Source organism: Corvus hawaiiensis, chromosome 4 (genome assembly GCF_020740725.1).
Source record: "Corvus hawaiiensis isolate bCorHaw1 chromosome 4, bCorHaw1.pri.cur, whole genome shotgun sequence".
NCBI lineage: Eukaryota > Metazoa > Chordata > Aves > Passeriformes > Corvidae > Corvus > Corvus hawaiiensis.
In genome coordinates this window covers 25,794,035-25,817,963 of record NC_063216.1, presented here as the reverse complement: position 1 = coordinate 25,817,963, position 23,929 = coordinate 25,794,035, and the positions used below count along the sequence as shown (strand labels likewise).

Here is a 23,929-nt window from a genome sequence, read left to right as displayed (position 1 = left end):
GACATTTTTTAATCTGCAGGTTAACAGTAGTCATTGAATCACTGAGGCTGGAAGGGACCTGTGGAGTTTATCTAGTCTAACCCCCGTGTTCAAAGCAGGGTCTACTAGAGCAGCCTGCCCAGGATTGTGTCCAGATGGAGTCTGTACATCAGCAAGGATGGAGATTCCATAGCCTTTCTGGGCAACCTGCTCCAGTGTTTGATCACATTTACAATAAAACAAGTTTTGTGTTCATTTATGCTTAAGCAGAATTTCTTGTACTTCTATTTGTGCTTGTCCTGTCATTAAATACCACTGAAAAGAACCTGTCTCTGTCTTCTTATCACCCCCCACTGATAAGACCCTCCCTGAACCCTCTCTGCCCAATGCCAAATAACCTCAGCTCTCTCAGCCTCTCTTGGTATGACAGATAGTCCAGTCCCACAATCATCATCAAAGTGGCCCTTTTATGGTCTTACTCCAGTATCCCTGGGTCTGTCTGGTACTGGGGAGCACAGGATTGGATCCAGATGTGGTCTCAGCAGTGCTGAGCAAAAGAGAAGGATCCCTTCTCCTGAGACATGGTATAGTAGGGTTGTTCTCTAGGCACATTTAGCTTTTTAAAACATGGCACAGGAAAACAGGAATCAGAGAAGAAATCTACTGAAGCCTTCTCTTTTAGAAAATATCCTCCAGGCCTACTGTGGTTTTGAATAGAATTAAATGAGATTATAAAACTAAGACTTAGTATAATTATACAATAGCAACAACAGCCAAAGAATTATGATACCAGCATCTTTGCAATACAGACTTAACTGTATCAAGAAACAGCTTTTACTGTATTTCAAAAAAACATCTAAGCAGAAGTTCATCCAAAACCCACCAAAAATACATAACCCCCACTTCCCCCAAGCCACTGAGAAGCGCCTTACCCGTGTTCTTCTCTGTGGGGATAAACAGGTATGCGGTGTGTGACAGATGAGGAAGGCACGTGTGGACTCCTCATGCAGGGCAGCTGTTGGGAATTCTCTGCAGGCGACCCGGCAGCTGTTGTCACGGTGTAGGTGAGTGACCAGGTGTAGGATTGCATAGCCCCTGCAGGCAGAGAGGAGCCAAAGGAACACAATTAACACGGGCTGCCATCCACAGAGGTGCCATGCCTTGAGACAATTATAGGAAAACAACCGAACAGGCAATGGCCATGGAAAGTGCACTGACAAAAGTGAACAAACCGGTCATATCTGAGGCATAAATATAAGCATACGTAGATCATTTGGAGCACACGAGGATCCAGAAGAATGAAACATATCTGGAATGGCTCACACTGTGGACTTCCAGTGTGGTGTTGAAATAATTTTGCAGAATAAAACAAAACCCTGGAATAGGACTTAGAAATGGAAGAACACCAGTGCTAAGATTTCTCAGGCATGATGCACCAAACCCTGAGGTCTCTCTCACATGGAGAGGGCTGCTGGTCTGCTCAGCTCTGAGGCCTGGACTGAGGCAGGAGGTATGATCAGAACAACGAAGGATTAGAAAAAGATGGGTGCTATGCAAATAAATCTCTTGAATCCTTTTGCAGTTTGTACCTGTTCCACCCAATTAGGTACCAGCCCTTGTAGTGGCAGCACTACAAAGATCCCCAAATTATAACAAGTAGATAGATAGAAATAGCCAGGTCATTTCCTTCCTGCAAATAATGTTTCTTTCTGGTTTTTTTTAGTGGCAGCAGAGACTGGACTTAATTTATTTTTGTCATGTAGAGAGTTTGTGGGAACAGCAAAGAAGTGGGTTTTCCATTTTGCTTAGAAGGTGCTGAGTTTTTTAATCATCCTGATCCCTTCCAGGCAGGAACTCCAGTTTCATGAGCCAGCTGCTGAGAAACCTTTGTCCTTTGCACACACCCCTTTCACTCAGGAGGCTGACAGATCCATTGTTCCAGTATAACATAGCTCTTGCTGGAGGTCATGACCATACTGGCTGAGATTACCCTGCAAATGAGGACCAGAACACTGAATTTAACCCAATGAGAACACTGGTTTGGGGGGCTCTGGGCACTCTTGACTCTTTTTCTTTAGCTAAAAGGAATTGCAGGAGGTGACTCAGTTTTTTTCAGTATGGATTCTAGGACTTCCTGTAGCATGAAAGGGCCTAATTCAGAGGGGAAACGATTGTACTCCCAGGTCTGTGTCCACTCCATGGCTTTGGGAAATGAAAAGCCTATTTCAGATGTGCATAGTTTTCTTCAGGTGTGTGTGATTCTATCTGGCAAAATCAGGCTTTTTTTTTTTTTAATGGGAAATTCTGGGACTGGATGAAGGTATTCTGAGCTTCACAAGGTAAGTGCAACTTGAAATACTTCAGCAGGGTGTGATTTGGTGCTCTTACAATAGAAATCCTTGGATGTGTTATGGCCAAGAGTATTTGTGATAGGTCTGTTTTCACATGCCTGCGTTTTCTGCCACTGACTCTTGAATTTTCTGTCTTCATCTCCTCCCAATGCAAAGGACCACTGAGGTTCTCAAGACCCCAAGAAGAAAAGCTACCCCATGTTGCCATGGACAAGTAAGCATTCATGGTTCCTTGAATTGAGGAAAATGTTTAAGGAAGCCTGCCTTTACTAAAAGATACAGTCTAGGTGGAAGGGACTAAAAGTACTTATGCAGTTACCAAATAGCTTCATTTGAAAACAAGAGAGTTTTGAAAATATCAACAACTTGTCTACAGAATATTTTAATGAAACATTTCAATTTCAAAAGGTCAACATATTTTCCCAGTGTTATCTTCCAAAAGAAAATTTGCAACTTTCTTTCAAAACAGGCCTAAATGCAAAAGGCAAAAACAAAGAGAAAAGAAAGAAGAACAACAAAGAGGATGAAAAACCCAAAATACTTATTTTTAGGTAATATTATTGTTTGGTGTTTTCTTCCCACTTTTTCTGTTCACCATAAAACAAAAGTTTTACTTTGATCTGATTTTTTTTTCCCCAACAAAATAATTGGCCCTTGAGCCAAAAAACTCATGACCTTCCCAGCTCCAAGGAGAAGCAGTAATAACAGAGCTAAAAGATCCTTTGCCTTTTAACAAAGATAGTGATTTGACTGGCCTCAGACATTGTGACAATCTCTTTTTCTTTTTTTGGAAAATAGTGGGGATCTTATCATAGTCTGAGGAAAATTAGTGAGTCCAGGAGAGCAAGTTGTTTCATGTGCTCCCTGTGGGAAGTCAAATTCCTTGGATGAGAGATGCCAATCCTGGCATTCAAACCTAACTGGAAGCCACCTCAGTTCAACTTTAAAATAAATGGTTGGAGAGTAACAAATTTTGTGCTTGTGCAGATGTCACAGAAACAAATGTAGAAAGTAGATCTTGCACTAGGAGAGCTGTGAGTATCTTTGTTTAATTCTCCTAGCCAAGAAATGTCTGAGTACTACAGGATAGTACCTCACACAGCTGCTCAAGGGAACACCCCCCTTCTTTTGCCAGTTATGGTTTAGAAACAAAAGTTGGGCTTTACTCTGGATTTACAGAATGACAGAAAGCCATGCAAATGTTTTTTTTCAGAATGTTCTGGGGAACCTACAGTTGCCTCATCTCTTTTTACCTTTGTAGCAGGAATGCCATTATTTTCAGTGACCTAATTACAAAGACAGAGAGGAAGGGTGGAAGATGACAACAGATTTTCAGACTGTGTTTAAGTACATACCAGGTCAACCAGGATACTGCCAATGTTGGGGTGGGTGGAAAAGGAGGAATGAGTTAAGTCTGAAAGGTTCTCATAGCCACCTCTTAATACCTGCCTAGGTCCCAGTCCTATATGATTAATTTCCTCAGCTGGTTGCAGAACTGAACTTCAAGAGGTGAAGTCTCTTTTAGATATGACTGAACCCAACTGAACTGCTTTTTTGAAATAAGCAAAAACAATAGTGATTGAGCAACAATTTGCTCTGCTTTGTGTTCTGAACATGCAGGGTTTGATTAAAATAGGGAAGTTCATTTATTATCACTTGTTTTTCTTTTCTCTTTAAAAAAAAAGTGATTTTGAGGATACTAACCAAGAGGCCATTTGACCTGTAGGGAAGCCAAATATAAATGGAACTGCTATTAGTCCAACAACAGCCCTGTTGTCATTGATGCCATCACGTACACCAGTGCAGAAAAACCCCAGAAGTTGCTTCATGATGCTGCATTTTATATCTGCTTTAGGCTGGAGCAAATGACCACCAAGACACAGTGAGACACTCCCAGCACTGTGCATTATGTTTGACAGCGAGCAGTACTGTCACCCTCAAGCAGTCAGAAATCCAGAGTCAGACCTCCATTCTGTCCCCACAAAACAGACAGATCACTTCACCTATAAAGCTTTAGACAAACACAAGCCCTTCCATTTGAAGGCAAGGATTGCCTTTTAAAATTGAAACCTGTGAGTTTTGCACTCTGCAGCTATGAGAATTAAACTCTGGTTGTTGAACAAGAGCTGATGTTCTCAAATACTCGTATGGGTCCAGGAGCTGAAGCTTTAGGAAAAGAACCAAAATGTTCTACTTCTACACACAAATATGGGAGGGCTAGATCTGTGCCAGTACTCCCAGAACTTTAATACCAAGCCCAGACTTGGAAGAACAATGACTTTTAATGACCATTGCTGACCTGAAGGCTTATTTCATGCATATATTTCTTAAAACTGAAGAGCAGACTCCACAGTTCACTAACATATTAGGAACTAACAATTTAGAGTTCATTTTGTGTTGTCCAAAAACTATTGCATTGGCAATGAGTAATCAGAGCTTTAAGAGGGGCTTTAAGAGAGAACAGCATAGTCAGCCATATAGCTATCACTTTTATTACAATATTGTCGCAGCTTGAACAATCATTAATCTGGCCTTTGTGATTTAGAAAGGATGGAAACTAATTAGCCTTTTAACTGTCTAGTAACCTAACAAAAAGTTTTAAATAAAATGTTAGTGGTGCCATGACAGATGTTCTACCACAGAGTGTGATACATAGGATTTACCTTTCTTTTGCTCAGTATCATGTAATTGCAACAGTTTAATTTGCTGGTTTTGTACTGACTCCTGACTGAAGCTAAAAAGGTTAAAATGCAAGTTTAATAGTTAACTTTTATTGCTAATGTCACAAGCAAGAAAGAGTTAATGATGCCTTAAATTGGGGAACTGAGAGCTAACAGTGACCAATGGAACTAGTTCTCAAGGTCTGCAAAGCATTTGTAGAATTTTACATTTACCTCATAAAAGACACATAAGAAAATCAATGGTGTACTTCAAATACATCTTTCCAGAACAGAGATTCCTGTTTCAAAATATTCTATGTAATGCCACAGATCTGTATGTAAACTAGTATGAGTATATGTAATACACCTTCAGCACTCCTATTTTAAAGTGTAGCAATTTCCTTTAGCTGAGACAGTTGTTATTTCATGTTGCTTTATGTGAATAAACACTGCATTCCACGGTGTAATGGTTCGCAAACTAAAAAGCAAACTAAAACCAGTCCATCTACATGATGAACATGGGAAACAGAAGCATTTCTAATTGCTCAAATTAAGAAAAAAGAAATAGCCACATATTCATATTTAATTTTAACCAGAGCATTACTTGCATTGACAAATTTGGCTTGTGCAAGACAAAAATGGTTTTCACACTCTCAAAAGCAAGACTGCACCAAACCATAAGAGTAAAATCCAATTCAACCGAACAAAAGCTTTTAAAACAACTTAAAAATGAAAAGCTGAGAAGAAAGAACTAAAATAATCAGAAATAGCTTTCTTGCTGAAAAAGTTCTAGTATGGGAACAATTGTGGTCTTTCAGTACCTGAAGGGAAAGATGGAAAGGGACTTCTTACAAAGACATGCAGTGACAGGACAAGGGCGAATGGCTTTTGGTTAACTGTTTTATGACATTTAGAGTTACGGTATCTGCAGCCTAAACACAAGTCCCTCAAATCTCCTTTCCTGTCAATGGCCCTGGAGAACACACAGTTCCCTTCTTTTCAGTCTTTTACTTCTGGGTACAGCCCTGCATCATACTTAGTTCTAGTTCTGGCATCACAACCATCCCACAATGCCTACAGGTCAAGTTCCAAGCAGCATCAATGTTTCAACAAGAGTCAAAGATCCTCACCACCTCCACTGTCACCTGAAATGAAGCCGCATGGTCACCTGCCCTGTCTAGGAATCATCTCTCTCTTGTCTACCTGTCCTGGTGGTAATAACTTCCTATTTCCCTCCTAAGTATTGTATTGCCTCCAACAGTGAAAAAGCTTAAGTTGTGATGTAGGGACAAATATTTTAAAATCTCTTTCCAACACAACATGCATTGTGCTTCCCTGTGGCGCCTTTGAAAACATGAAAAACATTTTTCAGAAAGATTTATTAGTTCTTTGGTCACTGCCAAATTCTCTAGTGTGGTAAATCACCACTTTATGACATTCTTTCAAGAAGATTTTGTAACTTTTCTAGTACATCACAAAAGCGATAGTTTCCACATTCGGACTGTACATCCTATTCAATGAGGAGCAGCAAAGCTGGAATTTCACTGCCTGAAATGCCTTCTGAAAGTCACTCACATTTCTGCCTTTCTTTCCATGAGCTAAGGGAACACTGTCTTTTGATCATACAGACAGACTGTCCTGCCCACATCCAAAAGGTAATGAGCTTTACTCTAGAGCACAGAAGATGTTGGCCATTTATGCAGCCCAAACGAGAAGCTGGTTTTATGCTTATTGTTTTCTATCAATCCTACACACAAGTTTAAGCTGTCCTTGAAGTGTAGATTTTTTTTAATTTGTGGGCCCAGCAGAATACAACAACAGTATCAGTTGCCATAATAGAATATAATACTGAAAATAGGCTTCAAACATGTAATTCCTATCTCTAAGATTGATAGATGAAAGTCATCAGCAATGTGTAAAACATTCCCAAGAGAAACTTGCACAGCTATTTAAACATATTTGGGTGTTAAATATGTTGAAAGATACCCATCTCCCACTTTACCAGCTAAGAATTCCTGAACCACCAGTGATTTGAGATTTTGCAAACCCCACTAAACCTAAAATACTTGGCACACTTCCTTCAGGGGTATAAAACATCCAAACATCAGATCTTTTTCCTGGTAGACTGCACATCACGTTTGGATACAGTGAGAACAGATTTTTTGCTTGGGAAGGCTTCTCATATCTTGCAAGCCAGCACATCATGTTCTCAGGCTCAGTTTTAGGAGACCAAGTGCAAAAGGCACCTCCAAGCAGATTTATCTCTCAGAAGCCAACCTACCTGTAGTAGCTGTTATGCCACCATACTCTGGGGACTGGTTGCTGATGGGTGACGGGGCAGAGGGCACTTCCACGGAGGTGGCAGATTTAGCTGGGGAGAATGGCACTGGGGAGGGAGTTGGAGCTGCTGGTTCACTCAGAATAATTTCTTCTCGTAATTCTGCTGCAGAATGAGAGAAAACCCATCAAACTTAGCTAAAGGTAGAGTCAAGGAACACCGAGAAACTAAAAAAAAAAAAAAAAGAAATGCAAGCAGTTAAGCTCTGTAGAGTGTGTTTCGAGAAATACGTAGAAGGAACCACAAATCTTTGAAAGAAGTACTTCTATAACATTCACCATTACAACCTTCAGCATACCTGCAGAAGACCTCTTAAAGGAAAGTGCTGTTTTTCCTGTTGCATAGGCAGGAAACCGGTGCATGGACAGCTTAAGGGTTATACTCCTATAATGTACTATTATATATCTAAAATTAGAAGTCCAGTCTGAGTTAGGCATTCCTACACCTTCTAGAGACATTGGAAAGAAACAGGAGTCTCTGGGACATTCCTGTGGCTTCTGGCCATGATCTTCTTTCTTTCTTTGTTGACTGAAAAAGGAGGATATTCTGGATGGTTTTAGCTGCCAAAGGTATGTGGAAAATATGCAAGAATAAGCAACTTATTTGTCAAAAACCCAAGAGGCTATGGCAGGGCAATGAATTAAATTCAAGTCTTTCACCACACAGAAGATAGTACCCTAATCACTGAATTGCTTTTCTTCCCATAAATCTACAGGGTGACAAATTAAGCCACAGCTAAAATGGAGAATGAAACTTTCCAAATGTGACAGAGATGTTTAATTTGCCAAAATTAGTGGGAGATGCAAGGAAGGAAGATCACTGAGGACCCCCTATTACAAGGGGTTGCCTGGAGTAGAAAAACTTAAGGCAATGCCCACTTGCTTCTGTTCTGGCCAGGCAGCGTGGAGTGGAGCAGGACCAGAATCTCCTTCTGTACAGGCACTCAGGACATAAGTGTGCCAGAAAAAACAGCTTTGCCATTTGTCTTTTCTCCTGCTATCTCTTCCTCTTACTTAGACTGGTACAAATCTACTGATAGCAGTGAACTTGTTAACACTGAGTCCACTGAAATTCAATGGTGGCTTAGAAAGATTAACTAAGTTAAAAGGTTCAGGACAAAAATTTCTCACTGAAACACCAAATGAGTGCTTAGGAATGGGGTTTCAGACATCCAGAATGACGTTGTGAAGCAGGCAGCTCTCTTTCAGAATGTATTAACCAGGCATGCCTCCCAAATGATTTATTTCACACCATGATAGAAGTGAAAACCGCTTTGCTCCTGGATAAGCCTCAGCGGGTTAGATAAGGATAAAGATATGTCCTAACATAAAAAATAGAGAAGTCAATGGAATAAAACAACAAATAATGAATAAAAGAACAGACTCACCTGTGCTCCCTTCTCCCTTCATTGCCCTCATTAGCTCATTAGCTTTCTCCTGACAGTGGAGTGATTCTAGCAGGTACAATACGTAGTCATCGAACATCAAGTGAATAAGGTGAAAAGACCCTGGTAATAAAGTGAACAAACAAAAAAAGCCATTGACTGTCTCAATACACTCATTAAACCAATTATTACAGTACTCAACACAAACAGCACTAAGTAAGACTGCTGCCATGTACTGAAGTATCTCTCTTACTCAAGGTGAGTGAGAAGAGAGGTCAAAGTAGAACCAGGGAGTAGCAAACTGTTCATTCCTGGATTTACACAGGCTTCTATGACCAGTTGTGGTTTAGGGTGCAAGAAGACTACCTAGCTGAAAGCTGGAACTTGATGGATTCTTCTTCTCCTACATTAGCACTGAATGTCAGTTTTGACAATTGCACTACAGTAGAATTGTTTCCTATTGTCTAAAGGACGTATCATTTTCTGGAATCTCAAATTGGCTGCCTTAGTGACATCCTGGTATGAATTTTCTGAACTACCTCCACAGAAAGGAAGTGAGTTGCTTCCCATAATTTATATAATACATATCAGGGATGGTGAAGAAATGTTTGCCCTAGATCACAAAGCACAAGAAAAAAAGATATGTAAGAAGACACCACAGATGCATTTTGGGGGGCAAAGTAAGAGGAGCAAAGCATCAGAGCTGAAACATTGTACAGTGCCCTCCTGAAAGGACTAACACCCATCTGCAGGGGGACACTGACAAGTATCAAGGTGGAGTTTGTTCAATTTATGCAATAGGCTCCATGACACAAAGTACCTGTAATAGCTCCAGACAGGACTCTATCATACAATGGATTTGGTTTTTTAAAGCTCCTTTGTTCAATTAGACTTGCACAGAATATTTAACAGATGTTCATTTAAGTCACTAAGTAATTCTGACAAGGACAAGTACAGTGAGGTTAAAATAATAGCTCATCCAGCAGCTAGCTTAAATCAGTGAAAAGTCATCATCTGAGATAGAAACAGAAATCAGCTATTGCCAGACAAAAAAACCCCAAAAATACCTCATGTGGAGGTATTCCTTTGGAAATTCCCTTACTGCATTTGAGGAAAAATATTTGAGGGGAAAAGATCAAAAAATACTTTCATGGGGAAAAGATCAAACAAGTTTCAAATTCAATTGAATTTCATAATGACTGGTTTCTTCACAGGAAAGTTAGGTTTATCTTGAGATACTGGCTTTTATCACAATGAAGAATAATTACCCCTACTCCAGCTCCTGTACTCAAACATGCTGCTGTAGGGCAGAAGTGGTTTGAAAGACCCAATATCCTTATTCAATCCTAGCTGGCAATTCAGCTTTCAGAGCGACTCTGAGCACATTCTTCTTCTTTGTGACTCCGATGGTCTCTGTGTTTCATTCTCTCGCTCCACGCCTGCATGGTTTTGTCGTCACTGGTATGAGCTGGGCACACACCCTGGGAGGTGAACATGTGCCCCTGTGCTCTTGGGCAAGGCAGAGCAGAAACAGGATATACCTGACTGCAGCACCTTTGCTATGGGGAGGAAACCTCTGGCTGGTGAACCTGAAGAATCCAGTTCTTCATTTGTTTCATGTGACCAAGCAGATCAAAATGGTAACAAGTTTCCCCAGCCTTTCAAGGGTAAAAAGTGGGGATCTTCACTTAATTACTGCAGAGAACTTTTTTTCAAAAACCTTTTGGGCTCAAAGTCTTGTTAAATAAAGTCCTATTTGGTTTAGAAGTGCAATAAAGACAGCAGATACGGCTGATCACCTTGTTACTGACATAGGATTTCCCCAATGGAAACCTAGATATTCAAGAATCTCCACAAAATGCTCACTCTTCTCCTGACTACAGTTTTTTCAGTGGGAAGTTTCTATTGTCTCTAGTGCAGTTACTACTGATAAGTATCTTCAAGGTAAGAAAAACAGGCTAAAATGCTGACAAACTTCATGTAGTGGTATAAAGCTCAGCATATTTACTATTTTCTATCAAACTCCTTACTCAGCCTTCATTAAAAAAAGGAAAGTTGCTTGTAGTTTCATAAAAATATTTGGAAGTGCAAACTCTAAACACTGTAATGCTTGCAAGCAAACAAGAACCCAAGATCTGCCATTTTAAAAAAGTCTTTGTTTTTGGGGGGGTCTAATGCCTAATTTTGAAGACTTGGGGTTGGCAATACTGAATGCAGCATTTAAAAACACTCCAGTGCCCTTGTCACTCTTTTGAATTTCTCTCTTCCTCTCCTATTATTTCTCCCACTGTGTATTTTTAAGCTCTGCACAGAGTTTTTGAGCCCAGAATTTGCGTGAAAGACACCAGACAAACAAGGCTTTGGTACTGAATGCAATGAATGCAATATTTTTATATTTTTAAATAAGTCAGATGAAATGTAAGCTATAGAGTGAAACTGATATGAGGGCATGCATTTCAGCCTCACAGTGAATGGCTATTCAGCACAATGTACCAAAATTTATTCTGTGTTTGCAAGCTACTGTTTCTCACATGAAACTGCTGGGCTCTTTCAAGCCTATCTTTAAGTACTGAAATGGATCCATTTGTAGCCCACAAATCATTCACTTCTTTAGGAAAAGGTAAGAAGACAGTCAAGAGACTGTAGCTACAACGATAAATAGCATTTGGCTCTAATCTTCAGGGGTTAACAGAAATCATGGCAATGATTACCCAGCTGAGGCACAGCAAGTACCAGCATCTATTAGGAGATACAGCAATTACGTGTAAGTAGCAAAACAACAGTGAGATTTCCAGATCTGGAGAAAATCACGGAGTTTCTATTACTAATTAGTTACTTTATACACTGGGTGCATTACCCAAACATTGCCACCAACTGTGCCTTTGATATGCATAAGCAGGAAAGAGGGAGGCAGGGAGGGAGGCAGGCAGAGAGAAAAAGAGAGAGGGAGCAAGAGAGAGAGCAGCTTTTTAAATTTTTTCTGCCAGAGATTGTTTCAACCTGCCAATGTCACCATGCTTAAAAGCTTTGTGGAATCAAATCTTTGTGCCAGTCACTCCAGTGCCAGGTATTACCACTTCCTTCAATCAGATTTTGGAATCATCTGTTTCAAAGGTAAAAATGTGCTGTTCTGTACATAATAAAAATCCTATCATCTAACACATTATTTCACTTAAAAAAAAAAATTACACTGTGAGCATCTGAGTCCATATATTGTATGAAGTGGAAAAAATAATTAAAAAATCAGTCCGCTGAAAAAGTTCCCAATGCAGTAAAAATGCAAAACTTTTATCTAAGTTGAGAACAAAAGTATATATATGTAAATATTTAGAATAGTAAGTCAGTCTTTGTTTCTCTCCACAGAACTCAATACATACATAATTCTGAAAAGCTAGAAAGAACTGTGTAAATTAAGTGCAGAAGAGTTTCTGCAATCTAGCTCTGAGCTTTTTACATTCAGGGGTTATTTTTTTGGAACTTGCTCAACTCTAATTCACAAACAATGTATCAAATGACCTTGCAGTGAAAGAGTAGCATCATTAATGTAGATTATGATGAATTTGTGTCCATGGCTAAATAACATTTGTGACACTTGGATAGGGATATCCCAGGCTTCTGCCTGATAGGATAAGGATATGGTTTTGATATTCAAAACTTCAGGGCTCCTCCTGCCTCCACTAGCATCGCACCTGAACAGGTTTGTGTTTTTTGCTGAAAACACAGATTGAAATTGTAATCACCTTGGGGATGGTCACTATCCTGATGTCTAATGATGACTTACTAATACCTGTTTGGAAAACTCTTTTACAATGGAAATGAAAGTAGCTTCAGATTAAAAGATAAACATGTTATATAAATATATATTACATGAGATATAAATATATAAAACATATTATATAAATACCATATTGTATCTAACTGACAATTTATGCTATGAGGTGGTTCTAAAAGCGTAAGAGACATCAAAGCTCAGCCAGCAGAAAACCTTGCAGTTTTTCAATGTAATACCCATGTAAAACCACTCTTCATTGATCTTCTAGAAACATATTTGGAAAAATGTGCATTTATAAAAAGCATCTCTCATGCAAAGTCGGGTCCCAAGTGACTAAATGTTCACACTCACAACACACCAGTCTAGTCATTCTTGCTTTTAACTGATTTTAATCTGAACTGTTTGTATCCCAGGACAAAGCCCCATTTCAAACAGTGTAGAAAAGCAATGTGCTTTTTCATTTAAAATGTAAAAATCTATTTTTTCATCCTGTCTGACTTCTTAAGAAATGGAAGAGACTCTCTCCAGATTACAGAAGCACTCTCGCTTTGCAAAGACCAGTTTCAAATGCTATGTCCTTAAGAGGAGAGCTGGCAAAGTGTTTCACTGGAGAGCTTTTCATCCACTTCAGCACAAAGTCATCTCTCTTGGCTCAACACGTGGCCAGAGTGGTTTGGGTAAGCAGGCTCACTTTGCACTGAAGTGCATTAGGGAATGCTGCTGTAATGGACTCCTCCAGCTGCCCCATGACTGATCACTGCAGCTCCTAACAGCAAACAGAAGGAAGTAGCAACGTTTTCATCTCCCCTGGCTGCGCCTTGAAGACAGACATCTGTCTGAGCATTATTTCCAAATGTCAAGAGCCCCAGCCTATTTTTTAATAGAGCCCTGGACATGTGAAAACTGGTTATGTTTTCACTTAAAATGTACATTACAAGCTAGGACACAGCTTTCTTTGACTGTGACATGCAAATATTACAACAAAATCAAAGTACCAAAGCTGGGTGCACTGTGCAAAGTCATGTCCCGAATCACTCGAGTGCCAAAACAGGACCACATCAGGAGAAACTGCTGTGCTACTTTCTTCAAAGAGCCTTGTCTCTTGGCAGCTACCTGCAAGAAGACAGATGTGTCTGACATGGAGAAACTTTTATTTCTACCAGCAATACAGCTGAATGATGCATGTATCCACCTTCTTTTTTTATACTGAAAAACTACTTACCACCATCTTCACATTAAAATATACACTACAAATTTAAAAACCCAAACTCAAAGTGGCCTTAGACAAAAACCACCTTATAACCATGGACAACCTTCAGAAAGAGGAAACAATGAAGTATTATTCAAGACTGGGTCTCCTTTACACATGATAAAAGGACTGCAAAAAATTGCTCTGATCTTCATCTTAACCTAAGTACTAACATGTTCATTCTTGCTTCTATTCAAGGAAGCAATTTATAATCAATAATGTTTGATCTACACTGAAAATTTATATTACTATTTCAAATAAGGTTTAATATTGAATATAAACTTTTTTGTTCCTTCTCATTTTTACTTTTGTGAATTCACTTAGTCATTTTACCAGGAAAAATACTTTCCAGAAAGCACACTTTAGGCATCAAGTCTTCAAAAATGTATTTATTATAGCCCTATATGTGTTAAAGAATTAGATTCACCCACTCTGCTATTAAAATTCATGTCAAGTTCTTCACTAAAATTAACAGCTCTGGCCAGAATTTCAAATTGCATTCCACTGACTAGAAGAGAAGTTCCCCAAAACAATCAAAGTATTCAAGTAATCTGGGGGATTATCTGTTGTTTTCTATACGGCTATTTTGTAGCAGAGAGAGAGGCAGCATATTTTGGTTTGTTTTGGTTTTACTTCTGAGCTCTAACAACTGGAATGAAGGGTTGAAACTCTAAAAGAACATCCTAATACAAAGAGGCAAGAGAAGTTAAAATAATCAGTTACATATTTTCATACTCTATGTAAAATAATTGTGATGCCGGATTGCTTTTGAAAATACATTCTAAAGCTTTGTTAGTAGGTTTCTGCATGCACTTTAATTAAAATAAAACACAAGTCCTTGGTATTCCATATCAGCTCAAAAGGAACATAAATGTGTCCTTGATTGAATGGTAATCTAGACTTTCATCCTTACATTTGATTGTATATAAATTAATTAGCTATCTTAAATATCCTTTTCATTAAAGTCTTAGAAGGCCAGACTATGTTTTTCTTTGCACTGTATCATTAGGATGACTCTGAATTCACCTCTCCATATCCCTGAAAAATTGATTTGACTGGAATCTTCAACCCTGTTCATTCTTGAATACCATCTTTTGGAATAAAATAAACAAGGGCAGAATAAAGCAAAATCCTGAATGTGAGCTCATTACCAACTCCTTTTTTTTTTTTTTTTGTAATTATTTTTACTTTTTCTAAAAATGTATTACCTGAATTGAGCTCATAATGCACATCAGTGACTCACTCCTCCTTACCAACCTTTACAACACATCTGTCCACCATGGAATCCAGCCACTCAATGTACGACTCAATGGGGGATTGCTCCTCCAAAAGGTGGTCAAACTCCTGATACACTGGCACACAAAACAAAAAAAACAGCCCACCTTAGTACTTAGATTCTGTTTCAAACAAGAGTCACAAAAGGCTACCAAAAGAATCACAAGTTTACTGTGCTCTTTTTTAATAGATTGCTTAACTGAAACAAATGCATCTTTCTTGGTGCTGACCCAAAAAGTTTGCTGGGTCTCTTACTTTGTTTCTACTGAAAGTGATGCAGTCATTGAAAGTGTTATTTTAATGTGAGCCAACCAGAACCTATTTTTTAAAATTAGTGTTTTTAATTTAAGTTGCCTGGTGTGCCCAGAAGTGAAACATTTATGGTGTTCTCTATGAAGAGTGAGAAACTAGGCCTTGATCCTGGTGATGAAAAAATGTCATGCATGAAATTGATTTAGAAATGCATAAAGATTCTTCTAGGCACCAAGTGAATGAGTATTGTTGATAGGGCGCTCATCTGTATAATGCTTTAGTTGCAAAAACATGATTTAACTGCTGCAAATCATCTCTTTGCAATGCCAGACACACACACACACACACAAAGAATGTCCATAAACTTCTGCTTCTTCAAAACAAATTGTTATCAGTGCAGAAATACTCTACTTATGATCGAGAAGAGTTGCAAAAAGCAATCTGTATACTTTTTAATCTTTTCCAAGTGCACATATTAATATTTTAGTACAAAAAGTTTTAAAAAGTCATTCAGCTGCAGTCCTTAAAACTTCAGGTCATTTACATATGAGAACCAATGGCTGGAAGACAAAGAATCGTGTGCTTTGACACCTCAACAAACTATTCTTTAACTCAGCTCAAATAAAAGGCCCAGTAGGTCAAGAAGAAAGATACTTTCTACCTGCTGTGTTACAGGATGATTTCAACGTGCTAAGCAATTCCATTTATGACTAATTATAAGTAACAGGAGGAAGGAATTTCCCTCCACAGGAAAGATAGTGAGGGGGGTGGAGGAGGCAAAGGTTAGAGATGATAGCCAGGGAAATGAGCCAGAGAGGCTATCCAACAATAATGCGAAGAACAACCTCCCTGATTCCGTAGGATCAGGAAGATGAGCAGGAATGCATTTGCTAAACACCTGACTACAACTTTGTTTAACTGAGTCTTGCAAAGGCTGAGGTACCAGAAACATTAGTTGGGGAAGAAGGGAAATGATGTTTGGGCCACCCTTATTTTGTTTCATTCTTTTATTGAATGGGCAACCTCCCTTTATTCAGAACAGGATCACAGAGGAATCTAAATGTTGTCTCCTTACCTGAGTATTTGGCTGGACAAAAACTGCCTGATACAACAGATGAAGTAATTCATATGCTGTGCAAAGAGGGGAGCAAGAGTGGAAAAACAAATCAGTTGCCTGCTTTGCTGCTGGAGCAATGCAACTGTGTACAATGACCTATTTGAGAAAATTAAATGTTTAGCCTTTAGTTGCTACAGGGAGGAGACCCCAACATTTAGTGATTGTTAAAAATACCTCAACAGGATCTGAGAATGTGGGAATAAAGCAGAAATCCTGTCAGAGGTGGGTACCCTAGAGGAACAGGAAAAAGGTGCTCTTATACCCATTGATTTTTCTCTGTTTAAGTTTGTTTATAGGCATATAAACCTGTTTGCTTTTTGCTAATTATAGTAGCTGAAATTATACTTTCTTGATTATTAGTACCAAGAGTATGAAAACAGGCCTTAAATCCATGCTATATAAGTGTGAAAAGATCTTTGGTCAAGTAGAATAAACATCAAAGATGGGGGGGAAAAATTCTAAGTTCGAGAATAATCTCTATAGGTATCTGAACACCTCACTGGCATCCCATCTCATGAGCTATTAGCTTACCATTTCTGACTAACTGCTTTTTGGACTATATACACCTACAACATGGAGAAACTTGCACAAAGCCAACAGCATTCAGGAAAATTCCATTTGATTTTATTGTGCTAAGAGCACATACACAAGAAGCTTCCTTAAACATTAAGGATGTTCTGAATGGCAGCCAAAAATGTTGCTGCTACTAGAGCATAACTTTGAAAACTCTTTTTTGGCCAGTGGTAGGATGTTGGGTAGATATAGAAAACATAACAAATGACAGAAGGATTCACTCAGCTTCTGGACTTCAGTCTCACTGTATGCTACCTCCTTTGCTGCCATGTCAAGTTTCTGTCTTCTCAAAAGGGAAGAGGGCCATGAAATGAATCAAGGGTTAAGAAAGAGAGGAAATACCAAGAACCTCTACCTGAAAAATAGAGCTAGCAGAGAATGCAAGGCCCATCCCTGAACTGAGGAGAAGAATTCAAGTGTTAGCACAGCAGGATGACTGCCAAAGTCAACCTTACAGAGTCCAGCATACCCGTGAAGGCGTCGCCCCTTGTGTTCCCAGCCACTCCCTGAAAGTGTTACCTCACTAGCAAACCTACCCTTGCTGGGCTCCCACAAGTGGCTGCCTGCGTGGTGCCCTGTAAAGGCAGATTCTGGGTAAAAGATGACTGGTCCTCCTCAGGAGAGAGATGGCAATACAACAGGTGAGTTCACAGGAAACGAGGTTATGTGTAGGATGTTAAAGACAAAGCTCTGTTGCCTCAGAGCAACAAAACTCAGTGTGCTTCGGGTTACACCTAAACTTATAACTATGCAACACTTGCTGGATGATGGAAGGAATATTTTATATTTGCAGAAGATCTTTAATTGTAAAACCAATTTGCCAATATCTCCAAAGTCACTTTCAAGTCCATGCCCTTCACTATACTAGACAGTAGCTAAATTAGCCAATGAGCTTGTTTGATATGGGACTTACACTTAGTCATAAAAGTTTAGGGTGAAAGCTTATCCCATCAAACGATCTTGGTTATGAAATCATTGTGTAAAAAGGAGCTTTTTATAAACAAGTTTACAAGGGACTCAAATACACAGCCACTTAAGTGTCAAAACCATTCAAAAGACAATTCTGTAATACTAGAGCAGGAAAAATTGGACTTTCACACATTCGATGGTTAACTCATAGATTTAGTTTGCCCAGGTTCATGGAAAAAATCCTCCTGAATTTGGGTGCAAGTTTTGTGCCAATGGCTGTTCTGGATACTAGAAAGGAATGCGTCAAGGAACGTCAAGTGCCCAGACCTTTGCCCCAAAACTTAAGACCTTGACAGGGCTTTCTCTTACGTTTTGGTAAATACTTCTGTATCTATCTTAAGCCTCCAAGCAAACCAATGGTTCAAAACCAGCACTACTTTCTCTGAGCTTTGTTTGCAGCAGGAAGCCAAGTTCACCTGGCTTTATTTGAAGATTCTGCTCTTACGTTGTATGATGAGCTTTCTGTGTTCCTCCCGTGAGTCCTCCATAGTATAGAGGGTTTGTTTGGTAATGCTATTCAGATCCACATTCCTCCAGTCCTCCAGCATTTGAAATGTGATGTCTGCACTGTGGATCACTGTTCTTGATGCCTGTAATCCAATCCAATCTATTCATTAGTTCATGCTTTATTAGGTTAAAAAATAGGCTTTAACCCCTTTTACGCTTCCTTAGCTGGGCTCACTGAGTTGATTCTCCTCATGGACCCCCACCCACCAGCTTGATGTCTTACGAATATTACAGGGCCCTCTAACAAGAGAACTCTTGAGTCATTTTGCCTACTTTAATCAACTGCAAGTATTTTGATTACATCCACCACAAACCCTAATGAACAACTCTAATCTGATGCTGCCGTTGCTAGACTCCTCAAACTCTAAAAGCTCTGCTGGTTTTCATGACAAGCTTCAGGTCAGAACAAAAAAGCAACAAGAAAAATCAAGCCAATACCAAACAAACCCCACTCAGGTTTGTACCCTCCCCTCTCCCAGTCTTTGAAGACTCTCATTCTTCCCTCAGCCACATGAAAAGGTTAAAGCTGCTGGTCTCCTCATCAGATCCATGTCTTGGCTGGTTGAGACAGGGATCTGCTGTTGGTAATGGGGAGGATGGACTGAGAGGAAAGGAAGTGACACAAGATCATGGCCATATACACATCTCTGTAAGTTAAGCACAGATGATAACACACACTAAGGTTTTTCAGCTTCCCCGAAGGAGTGATGCACTTGAAGAGTCCTTCACCTAAGAGATTTGATCCCAGGTTTGATGCAGATGGTTGTGGTTTCTTTATCTCGATTTCCTCTGAATCGCTATGGACCTCCAGAGCTCAGTGATGATCTACTGTTTTTGGGGAAAGGTAGCACAGGTATCTGTCTCCACCACTAAAATAATGGAGGAAGAAACCTACCAAAAATTCCTTGCAGGAGTGGTTTTTTCCCCCAAAACTTCTTCCTGTGAGCTTCACCCCTCACAGGGTTAATCTGGGGTTTTGGATACACCTTTCAAAAGTGGAGCTTTCAGGTGATAGGGAAGAAAAACCTATCCCCTCCAATACATGGATAAAATGTTAATGAATTCAATGCATTCTCTCCCTTTTTATACAACACAGGATTAGGCTTCATGACTTTTTGACAGGTAATTCTGATGTGAACTGGTGAAAACCAAACACTTTGGAGCAGTTTCTATATTCACTTGCTATGGTTACAAGAACATGTCTATTTAAAACCCCAGTTCAGCTGTTTTCCCGTTTTACTAATTTGCATTTGATTTATAATATACAATTAGGCTTGGAATTTATTGTTGGGCATGTAGCAATTTTTCTTGCTTTGCAATTGGCCCAATACAAACTGCTCTGAAATCAATGGAATGCCTCTCATTTATTTCCTGGAAATGAACCAGCTCTTCAAATCAAATATTAATTTTGTTTCATGAAAGTACCCTGCTGAATTTAATGATCAGGGGTTCCCAGTTGTCTAGAAAAGCATTTTTCAATGATTACTTTTTGATTGTGTAAAGGTGGCCACAACAAATGTTGGAGACAAACTGCTAATGTGATCTCCTCCTCTGAGTGAAATCCAACCTGTCAGTTCATAAAATTATTTGAAAAGTCAGTAAAAATGGCATTCATCAAACTTGGGTAACTGAAATATTTACTTGGCAGAGATGATTTAGGGATGTCTGTCGCCGTAGTATTTGTGAGAATCTTCTGGACACTGCAGGAAAGAAGAGATACATATTTACATACTGTGCTAAATAAAGATAATTACTTCAGAAATTACTAAATTAAAACAAGAAAAACAACAAAATAGATCCAGTTTGCCATACAAAATTGTGGCTAAATAAAATTCACTCAAATACCCCAGTTTTAACCTAATTTAAACCTTGACCTAAACTCTTAAATCTAGATGCTCAATCAATTTTACAGAGACATATTACAAGCAATTATTTATAGATGCTGTGAATAATGAGATGACAAGAGAAACAGAGGACAATGGAAAAGCTTTGCTTGTTCAGCATAGCAAATTTTCTCTTGCTACACAAAGGAACTGAAGAACAGAAAGAACAATTTAATAGAAAGAAAAATGTTGGTGCAAGAATAAGCACATATAAAATAACAATAGCTACATTATGTGTGGAAATGAGAAAAGGTTGCTAAATCTTCATGCAATCAAGTTTTGGAGGAGTCTTTTGACTGGACTAGTAGGGGCTAAACTCTGATCCAGTTTCAGGTAGAATTTGATCTAAGTTTCTGAAAGCAATTGCATGACATACCAATACATTATGGGCTGAAATGGCCCAGGAGGTACTTGCCACTCCTCTGTTCCCAGTTTAAATCTTTGCAAGTGATATGGACCTTGCATTAAGATATTTCCTATTCTTGGAAAATGAGCTTTTAAAATGTTGAATTGTGTATTTTTTGGCTGAAATCAGTGACTTGGGAACTGCAAAAATGACCCATGCTTGCAGTTCCTCCTGTCAGTACCTCCACTGGCTGTGTACTCTCACAAATTCTGGGAGGAGGAAACAGCTGCAGAAGCAACAAAGGCTCATGTAAAAGGCAGGGTGCATGCAGTATTTTCCTCATATCAAAAGCACCAGATTTGGAGATCTATCCAAAGAGATGTTAAATGTGGTCACAGAGTGAGTTTTCCCTCCACACTGTACATAAAGGCAGTTAAAAAATATAGATTGAGAATGCCTAGAGAGTGCACTGTCCATCTCTTTCTGTCTGCCTGTAAGATTGAAAAAGATTTTGCTGTTCAAGATTGTCGATATTTTTGAACTGAAAAAGATGTGGTAAAGCATATTCTCACTTCTGACTTTGTTTAATTTTAAAAATAAATTAGTAAACAATTCAAATCACCCTGAAATTAGTTGTTCCAACTTCCATCCTGACTGTTCTCAGTAACATATACACCTAATTTTCCACGCTGATCAAAATAGTTAATCCTTCTCCTAAATTAGTTTTTTTTTTTTCCCCTTTAACTTTGTGGTGTGGAATTTAGTGCTCATGAAAGGCAAAGAATTGAGAGCTGTGAAATAAAGCAGGCTTTATCAATAGGTGATGTGCACTGCAGGCATCTACAAAGCACGTCTGAAAAGGACTAGTGCCCTTTCCTGTGGTGACAGGGTAATTTGATCTCCTTCATTTCTAACTCTGGCACTTTTTTGAGTAAGGGCCTCAAGCTGTATTCAAATTCTGCTAGCCTAAAGGTTTGTTTAATAATTTTCTTAGCCTAATATCATCCTTAATGTTTGCTTACTATCAACAAAATTAATTTCTTATCAGAATCCACAAGAAAGAAAAAGAAATTCTCATTTTGAGCAGTGCCTCATTTCACTAAATGAGATTGGTTCTCATTAACAAGTGGAGATTCCAAATGAATGCAAGATTTATAATGATGACAGGTTTTAATTCCTAAAAGAACACTAGTCTCACTTCCAATTAATTTGTAATCAATAAACATTGTCCATCCTATTTCAACAGAAGAGAGATTGGGCAATACATACACTCAAATTTGATATTTCGTAGGTTTTCTGGCAAATCATGGAGAGCTACTTTCAGCCACTCATCCAGTTGCTTTGCAAACTTTCGGATCACCTGCGTCAAACTGAAAAAAGGAATCCCAACATCACATCATGTTTACTCTGTGCATTGTGCCATTAAAGCTGTGAACGTGTGAAGACCATGAGTCATTTATTTACAACTCATTATCATGCAGAGTTGCTAACATATTTGGGTTAGTAGGCATGAAGAAAAACTTCTGAAGCTTCTGAAAACTTTTGCAAGAAAAGCAAAATTTATCACCATGTTCAAAACCTCGTATCTCTGTACAGCATTGCTTTGATCCTTACAAACAGTACTTCTACTTCAAATGAAATCATTCCCACTCTCTACAAATATAAATTCACAACTGTTTAAAGACAATAAATCAAGCTTCAGGTTTCAGCTCAGGTGTGCCCACATTTATACAGATGTACAAAGGGATATTCAAGTGGAGCAATAACCAACTCCTGCTGCAGGCCAGAGCCAGTGAGTGGGTGATGATGGTGGTGGGGAGGAATTTTCAGGCCGAGCCCACACAGGTGGGGGAAGTGGAGGTGGAGCAGGACCTGCCTGCTTAGCCCTGCACAGGACTGGAACTTTCTCAGACAGGTGAGACTTTGCTCTTCTCTCTTGCTACTGTTTCCTGATGGTTCCATTATTTCCTGTTACACTAGGTAGGCTGATCCTTCTGCCTTTCTCCTTGGAATCCTCAGTATAAAATTACAGTTCCCAGGATTAGTTGCAGAGCGTTGTGCAGGGGATCCTAACAGCTGGCTCTGACAGACAAAGCTGCACTGCCTGTAGCAATATTAGAAATGCACAAATGACAGAGAAAAGATACAAGGAACTTTCTCCCTTTCAACCAAGAAGATTTTCTGTTTGTACTCCTAGCACATGCACTAAGAACAGAGGTGGTTAAAACAAACATGGCCATAGGCCTGCTCTGCTCCACAAAAGCACCTAAAGAGAGAGCAGGGGATGGATGACAACCTCTGGGCTCACTAAAAAGTGCCTTTTCTGGATAGCCAGAATGTGTTCCCAGGAAGTATCTCAGAGGATTCTGCCTGAGTCAGCAAGATTTCCTACAGGAGCTTCCATTGCAATGAGACCCTTCTTCACCCCCTCCAGTGCAGGCTATGGCTTAATAGCCACAATCTGGCCCTTTATATGCATTACAAAAGTCTATATTCACACTCAAGTCTCTCCTTATTTGCTATGAAAGAACTAAGCAGCTTGAAAAAAGGACTGCTGTTCTGTTTAATCCTTCCAATGAAATAGATTTGGGGGGGGTGAGGAGAAAAGCCTGTAAAAATGTACATGTCTTATCAAGAATAGCTCATGCTTATAGCAGATTTCTTGTGTAAAATACTTTCACTTTAGCAGTCATGAAATGTACATAAGAGAGCAGAACAACATCGTGAAAGCGTTTTCCTTGATTAGAGACACTTTAAAATCTTAAAGGCTAAATGCACAGCACCATTAAAAAACTCCTAGAGAAATATTCTTAACAAATTACTCAATGTCAAGAACACATCAGTCAAATAATGCTAAAGGTGTACAAGACTATTTAGAAAAGGATTTTTTCCTGATGCTCATATAAGTAAAACCAGAGGGGAAAACATGTTGACTGCACTCAGTGATTACACTTTTTGCTGTGGATTGTTGATCTCTGTCCTGCTTTACCTCTATGAACAAGAATTCTTGGACTCACATGAATGCCAGGTAGGAAGAGACCAGCTGAAATCTACCACATGGATTGGAAAAGTGAATTTAGTTTGAGTTTAGCTGAACATTAAGAAACCAAGAAGAAAGTGGTATCCTTCATCACACAAAAACCCCCAACTCTCCAAGTTTTTCATAATACAAGTCTTGTGAAAATATGAACATCTTTTCAGGAGCATGTAAGCTCTGCAACGCCTTTCAAGTGACATTTGGATTTTAAGTCAGAAAACAGGTGGAAGCAAGCAG

General features: G+C 39.1%; 1 protein-coding gene across 3 annotated transcripts in view; it reads right to left on the bottom strand.

The window, feature by feature from the left end:
* The window catches only part of RFX4 (regulatory factor X4), an 87,713-nt gene that overhangs the window by 11,953 nt on the left and 51,831 nt on the right, over nucleotides 1-23,929 (bottom strand). For 2 of the 3 annotated variants that reach the window (XM_048300908.1, XM_048300910.1), the window contains 8 exons: nucleotides 21,925-22,025; nucleotides 20,068-20,126; nucleotides 18,365-18,509; nucleotides 14,991-15,085; nucleotides 13,480-13,597; nucleotides 8,716-8,835; nucleotides 7,272-7,433; nucleotides 912-1,074 (listed from right to left, as the gene is read on the bottom strand). In XM_048300908.1, the coding sequence (XP_048156865.1) occupies nucleotides 912-1,074; nucleotides 7,272-7,433; nucleotides 8,716-8,835; nucleotides 13,480-13,597; nucleotides 14,991-15,085; nucleotides 18,365-18,509; nucleotides 20,068-20,126; nucleotides 21,925-22,025 (963 nt within the window). The remainder of the gene's footprint in view (nucleotides 1-911; nucleotides 1,075-7,271; nucleotides 7,434-8,715; nucleotides 8,836-13,479; nucleotides 13,598-14,990; nucleotides 15,086-18,364; nucleotides 18,510-20,067; nucleotides 20,127-21,924; nucleotides 22,026-23,929) is intronic. The other variant, XM_048300909.1, reaches the window with a different exon arrangement.